Here is a 7,589-nt window from a genome sequence, read left to right as displayed (position 1 = left end):
AATATTTAATACTAAGCAGCTACAGATTAAATGTTCCTTTTCAGGATAAAATGCCGTGGTAGTCGTCCCGCAGCCTGCATTTAGTATAAAAACTCAAATATAATTTTAAATAAACTGACGAAAAGCGAGAACCAAACGGTGCGGCGGCGTCACGAACCCTAAATTTGAGGATTTACACATATATCACCTAATTTTTTTGTGCATGAAAGGCGTAGTTTACTTTCATTTAGAAAAAAGAAGAAAAATAAAACAGAAATAGCGTACTTATTTATGTAATGTTAAATTTGTGAATGATGAGATGTGATGTGCCAGTAATTAATATAAAAATTACGGGGTTTCTTTTCAGGATAAAACGCCGTGGTAGTCGTCCCGCGGTCTGCGTTTAGTGTAAAAACTCAAATACAATTTTGGATAAACTGACAAAAAGCGAGAACCAAACGGTACGACGGCGTCACGAACCCTAAATTTGGGGATTTACACATATATCACCTAATTTTTTTGTGCATGAAAGGCGTAGTTTACTTCCATTTTAAAAAAAGAAGAAAAATAAAACAGAAATAGCGTAATGTTAAATTTGTGAATGATGAGATCTGATGTGCCAGTAATTAATATAAAAATTACGGGGTTAAATATGTAAATACATCAGAATTAAGGTTGTACATATGTAAATGCTCCATTTTAGTATTAATGGCTGAAGTATTCATCTTGATTGCTCTTACATAAAAGTTTAAAAGAGAAATTTTAAAATATGACTCTTCACTCTAGTTATTTTCATGTATTTACATATCTATCACCTATTTCAAATGAAATAGTATTTTTGATGTGTTGCGAGCAATTTAACTTCTTGCTGTGTAAAAATTACAACTTGGGTGTTAAACATGCAAAGTCAAAAGAATTGTGAAGATTAAATTTTAGCTAAGAAAATATAAAGATAAGAGCCGAAGGTATTACGTGTAGACATAATAGATGTGGATGGATATGCGTGAATTTGATGGTATTGAGGTGATATTGTGGTGAATATCATCATAATACTACCGCAAGACCACCAATCCCTGTGTGTGGATTCCAAAAGTAATATTCTCTAATAGAGAGAGAGAGAGAGAGAGAGAGAGAGAGTATTTAATGTAATACTTGTCATGGAGGAGTGGATAAAGAAGGATTGGGCCCTCAAAATCTTGCTTGGAGATACTCTGAAGCAGCAAGTCCTTAAACTCTTCAATCCCAGACTTTGGGACAAACATATTAAGCCATGGGTGGGGCACTTCCCATAAACCTTTCTCTCTGAGGCTCATTTCCTCCATCCTCACTCTATTCAGAAAATCATAATAGCTGACTTTAGCACTATACATGTGCGAAGGTAGAAATCTCAATTTACTTGTTATCTCCTCCACCACCTAAGACCAAAAAATAAAAATCAAACAGTAAATCCAATGGTTTTACATAAATTAATTCTGACTTTTATAATTACTTGTTCTGTGTTGATTTCTTCAGCTTTGTGTTCATGTACTGCAAACTCAATGCAGTAATAAACCTTGGAAGTGTTCTTCTGGAGCTCGGGGATGAAGTTCAGCTGATCTGGGAAGACCATGGAGGAGCTGTGGAGAGAATTCTCATTAAGAACAATGAATCCTTCAACATAGTCCACCTTTTCTGGCTGCGAAATCAGAAGCTCTTGGTCCTCTGTAAATGTCTTGAAATCATCATACAATGCTCTCACCCATTTCACCTATGCCAAATCAGAAATATTTTCTTGCGTTAATCAGAGATGTTTATTTACTGGTATAAAATTTTGCCCAAATTATGGACAATTAAAACAGGTATAAAATTTTGCCCAAATTATGGACAATTAAAAGAAATGAAGTATTAGTAATTATACATGCTGCGGAGCATCTTGGAGCAAAATCCTTGCTTTTGTTATGATTCCAAACTGACCAAGCCCACCGAGAACTGCATAGAAAAGTTCTGCACTTCGGGTAGGAGAGCATGTAACAATCTCTCCCTTTCCTTTATATAAAAAAAAAAAGATTAGAATTTAGTTTTATTCATATCGAAATTTATGATTCATAAATAAGAAAAATAGTATGGTTTCTGCTGCTTATTTACCAGTCACCACCTCAAGCTGGAGGACATTATTGATCTGAGGGCCATATTTGAAGGTCTGGCCACTGATTCCAGCGTTTGAAAGAGTGCCACCAATACTGAGATAGAGGTAATCGGTCCAAGACCTTGGAGCCAAGCCAAGCTTCAAGCCTTCCTCCAAAAGCTCCACCCATAAGGCCCCACCACTCACATCAGCATAAGAGAATCCCTCTTCTCCATCCATGGATTTGTGAATTTGGATTGTGGAAGGGAGAGAATCCATCTCAATGACAATGCCATCAGGAGCCTGTGCTTGGCCATGGATAGAGTGACCAGCTCCTCTTGCTGCAACTGAGATCGTGGTAGAAGAAGAAGCTGAGAGAAAGCTGAGGAGGATTGCAATGTCTCCTGATGACTTCGGCCTGAAAACTGCAGAAGGGATGTTGAAGATGAACCTGCCGAAGTCCACAGAAGCTGTGCTCGTGCTTTCATGGAAGTTCAAAGGGCTGCCGAAAGCCATGCTTGTGGCTTTTAAATAGTTCAGAGAGATGGTTTCAATGGGACTCTGTATGAAGTTGCAAAGGGAACAGAGGGTGAGAAGGATGAGGAGCCCATTAAACCTGGTGTAGAAGAAAATGAACTCCATTGGAGATTAAACCAAAGATTTTTAGCACGGAGAATAAAGGGAAAACACCACAGAAATAGCTGTTTCTCTCTTTTAATTTTTCCCCCTATAGTTCAGACTAACATGTAGATGGAACAAAAACACAAAATCAACGTAAGGTTGCTTAGCTTTGTTTTCGGGTTTTAGTCAAGTAAACCAGAGATGGAAGGAAGAAGACAAAAGCTAAGAGAGTAGTTATGATAGCGAAGACCTTGCAGAACCAAGGAGGGAGGAAGATAAAGGATGGGTTTTGGAGAAGGTTTCGACTTTTCGTAGAGGAGTAAATGCACTGCCAGCCTTTATAATAAGAAGCAGATGAAAAAGAAGATTTCACATACCAAAACCACTCATGATATGCTTACACCCAGCGAGAGATCCAGAGTAAAAAGGAAAGATGCAGAGAAAGAAGGAAAGAGAGACAGGACAAGCACAGAACTCTGCTGTCAATATAAAGAGCAGAAGGTTAGATCTCGCTGCTATCTTTCTAAAAAGTTGGTTTTTTTTATAGATGGCTCTGTGCCTGTGGGGTTTAGGGACGATTTCAGGTCCTGCTATCGAATCTCATGGGACCCTGCTTTGCACAGAGCCCCCCACAGCCCTCATGTGCAACTCTTCACCATCTCCCACCCTCTCTCTCTTCTGGACTGGGTCTATCTCCAAAGAAAGAAAGAAAAGATCTTTTTCTGACTCGTTATATTCTTGTCCTCATCCCCTCAGCCATGGAAGCTGACATGCAGGATGTTCTAGTGGACCCATGACCAGCTCAAGGAGCTCTAATGGCGAGAGGCTAATTCCCGTCGGCAAGGGTTTGGCCGACTCACCTATGAATACAGGCTGTGCCTACCCATTCCTCCATGCTTACATTGACCTAAACCTGTCAAAGGTGATGGACACACTTAGATCCAAAATCTTTTGGATCTCTGAAATCCTCTGTTCCCCTTCTTGTTTCTCTAAAGCTGCTGAGGTCCCCCCCACCCCTCCCCTCTGCCTCTTCAGAGATTGGATGGCAATAGATTTTCTGGTCGGAATCGCTGAGCCAGCTCTTTGTTCTAATGACGAGTGCCAACCTTCTTGGTTGCAGAGGAGGATGGACGGATGACTCCGATCGAAACAGTCTCTTTATTCCCATTATTATGCCTCTGTTACCCTTTATTGATCAGGACAAAAATTATGGTTAGATCTTGCATTGGTTGGTATGGCATGGTATTATATTTCTCATTTCATCATATCTTGGGTTATTTTATTTTAATCATTTGGTCTCAAATTCATTAATTATTACATGAGATGCGGATGACCTTAGAAAAAAGTTTTATATGAGATGATGAGTTGAGTGAATGTGTGATTTAAAAATGAAATAATAAATTAGAATGCTAATATGCATTCTTTGAATTGGAGCCACTTGTGACATGATTTCACCATTGTGGGAGATTTCTTTTCTAGGTCATGAGTCAGTTTATTATAATAAAAAAATGTTTTAATGATTTGAATATAGAGTATGAGATTGTGTGAGATCAAAAAAGAGGTTAAAATAATAGTATTATTTGACTCTATATATATATAGATGAAGTCTTTAATAACTCTTTAGTTATGATTGTCTGTGGAGTAATGATTGGTCCTCAACCATCACACCAAAAGTACAACTTATGAAGTCAAGCCAAGTGGAGGCAATTGAATGTGATGGTGTAAACATTGTGAAGCAAACTCTCAATTTTTTTCTTCCAATTTAGTAGTGTAATGATCAGCTACACTACCATTCATGGTGGAAGGAAGAAAGAGTAGCTAGCTAGCAGATACCAAAGCTATGAGATTGTGCTTTGGAATCTATTAGCATAAGATGATGCCAAAAAAGCTATTCATAAAAGAGCATGCATTACAATGATTTTATTAGTTTGGACAAGTAATCTTAAGAAATTATGTCCAAATGTAAAAGTTCTAGCTTTGACAATTATATCATGTTTATGCTTTCATGTTGCTATATTTTATGAGTATGTATAACTTCTTAGTATGTCATGATGTTACGTATTAGTGTATCTTTATGAGCAGTGGAAAATTTTTGTCACTCTAAAAAGCAGTAATTGAAATGAAGTTTATTCAAGAGTTTGATAAGAAAATTTTTGCTAATATAATAAAAAATATAATTTAAGAAGAGTAAATAATAATATATTGAAGATTAAAAGGTTTATAGAGGTTTAGTTTTGAGGCTCACATCCGCAATGAGAGAGTTAGGTACTCTTTTATTACTAGGAAGAATAAGAGCTCAAGCAATATCAAATAGTAACATGTTGTATATCAATATATTCTTATATGTTATATTAGATACACTATTATTTGACCCTTCTGTAATTTTGATATATATAGGTTCTTAAATGAAACCACTGCTAGCATTTTAGTAAGGATGTTATGCCAATGAATTCCAATTTAACTCTTACTTTAAATATAGAACATTCATTTTCTTTACACTTAAGTGGAAGTGGAGAATGTAGACTCAAATAATCGTCTATGCATTAAATATGCACTAGTTATAAATCAACTTACTAAATCTTTCTTGCTATACCAATTTTTAAATTTGGTGAGGAAATCCATGTTAATTTGATAGTTCATGAATAAAATTGTTCATCTCACTAAAAAGAGTATTTTATATTAAAAAGTTATTTATATAGGTTTTACAGTTTTTTGTCTTAATATACACATGTATAACCATTACTTGATCATTTAGATGGATTTTTTATTCAATTATATTTCTTAAATAATTTTATTACCTATAAATTGATAAGTTTTTCAGAACGAACCGTATTATTCATTTTATTTGATTTATTTTATCATTATCCCATCTTATTCATCTATGCCTTCTTCAAATTTTATGTTATGAAATATCACATCTTCCTTTATTTGAATCCTTACATCAATAAAAATAAAAGAGAAGGATTCTGTACATATTATAAAACCCTAAAAAATTTAAAGATATCATTTAATAAAAAATTTTCTTAAATTAAAGTAGATAGTTATTGGCCACCTGACAATTATCAATTAAGTAGCAAAAGTTTTGGTGCGTGTTTTTTTAGATAGTTGAGCCCAAATGACAATATGTGTGATTCAAACTCATGACCTCACGGTGGTAAATTACCCCCTCAACCACTATATTTCGGGTAAGTATGTTTGATGTTGTGGAGTTATTTTTAACTTTTGATAGAGTAATATATATAATAAACAGGAAAGGAAAATTGTTGATCTATTGGAGAAACATCTATAGATAAAAGAAAATGAGATAGTTTCTCAGCTTTTCAATAGTTTCAATCTAAATTTCAAGATGAATGCTAAAGAACCCCAAGAACTTATCATAGACAATGATGTTCTTATAGTTTTAGAGAAGAACTATATGAATAAATTAGTTATATTTTATAAAGAGTAGACCAAGAAGATTGAGATGTTTAATATTGAGAATAATTTATTTGCATGAGACATCTCTGTCACACATTACTCAATAATAGTAAGTAAAATAAAATAAATGATTCAAAGATATGCAAAATATTGAGAAACATTTGTCACACATTACTCAATAGTAGTAAGTAAAATAAAATAGATGATTCAAAGATATGCAAAATATTGAGAAACATTTTATTTGAAAAAAAAATGAACTTTTAGTTTCACTAAACTAAAAGTTACTACTCAATTGATATCTTTTATTGAGGAGCATATAATTTTTTTAATAGATTTAAAATAAATATTTTTTATTGAAAAAAATTTTAATAAAAATTGTCGAAGAATTTTTCTCCACATTGATGAATTAATAAAATAGTTTGAGATGCATGAAATGAATTATTAAGAAATGATTCAAATGGTGAAAGTGGTTTGATCTTTTAATTCAGTTGATTTATGAAGATATATTACTTCTCTTCATAAGGCTCTATCTATGATCATATTGCATAACTAATTTGTCCTAAGAAATGGTAATATGATGTTAGTTGAATATCTCAATGTTTTTTGTGATAGTTTAAATTAGAATCAATTATCTTGATAATAATTGAAATTTTTTTAATAAAATTGATGTTGGACTTGAGATAAACATAACAAATGAAATCAAGTTGAATGACCGTCACATCAGCAAAAAATACCCTTCACATTTCTACTAAAAGAACATTTTATCGCTTATGTTAATAGTGATGTATTGGATCTATTAGCACCATATTTACCAATCAATCCATCAAAATTACATTAGGAAACAACAATAAAATATTGATGATATTGTCTACAAAAAAATTTTATAAGAAAGGACCTATGAAACATCAATATAAAACCTAACTAATGTATTGGAAGAAGATTAAACAATTAAGTGTAAATTTAATTAATGACTTTAGGATTGAAAAGCTAAATCAACTCGTTGTATTAAAATACTGCCAATAGCCACAATTAAATATATGGATTATAATATGTTGAGTATGTTTGTACATATATATAAAGTAAAATTGTTAGAGCTACCCAAAAAGTTGAACCACACTTGCAAAAATATTAGGTTAACATGGTCAACCAAAATTCCTTGCTTGTGACTAATAATTCATAGTTCCACTAAAATAGAAAGTTATGAAGATACATTTTAGTAAGATCTCTATATCAAGTTAAAGAATGGCTCAATGTATATAACATGGATCTTAATTTCTTTATGAAAGATAAAACATAAAACACATACATTTGATCTCAAATAAGAATGAATAATTTTTTATTTCAGGGAATTCACATCCTGGCTATACATTAGAAATTGTAAAGCATTGATCTCCAACTCTTCACATTTGGCTATAAACTTTATATATATATATATATATATATTGTTGAATATAAAAGTGACTTGGAT

General features: G+C 33.1%; 1 protein-coding gene across 1 annotated transcript in view; it reads right to left on the bottom strand.

The window, feature by feature from the left end:
- LOC110032648 (cytokinin dehydrogenase 3-like) overlaps positions 1 to 3,870 on the bottom strand; it is a 54,655-nt gene extending 50,785 nt beyond the window's left edge. Inside the window, exons 1-4 of the mRNA XM_020736346.1 lie at positions 2,104 to 3,870; positions 1,877 to 2,004; positions 1,469 to 1,726; positions 1,132 to 1,394 (exon numbers count right to left, since the gene is read on the bottom strand). Coding sequence (XP_020592005.1) covers positions 1,132 to 1,394; positions 1,469 to 1,726; positions 1,877 to 2,004; positions 2,104 to 2,725 — 1,271 coding nt within the window. The 5' untranslated portion in view covers positions 2,726 to 3,870. The remainder of the gene's footprint in view (positions 1 to 1,131; positions 1,395 to 1,468; positions 1,727 to 1,876; positions 2,005 to 2,103) is intronic.
- Between the last annotated feature and the right edge of the window lie 3,719 nt (positions 3,871 to 7,589).

This window comes from Phalaenopsis equestris, unplaced genomic scaffold, assembly GCF_001263595.1.
Source record: "Phalaenopsis equestris unplaced genomic scaffold, ASM126359v1 Scaffold000002, whole genome shotgun sequence".
Classification (NCBI taxonomy): Eukaryota; Viridiplantae; Streptophyta; class Magnoliopsida; order Asparagales; family Orchidaceae; genus Phalaenopsis; species Phalaenopsis equestris.
The sequence above is the reverse complement of the archived record's forward strand: the minus strand, read 5'-3'. Positions and strand labels throughout refer to the sequence as shown.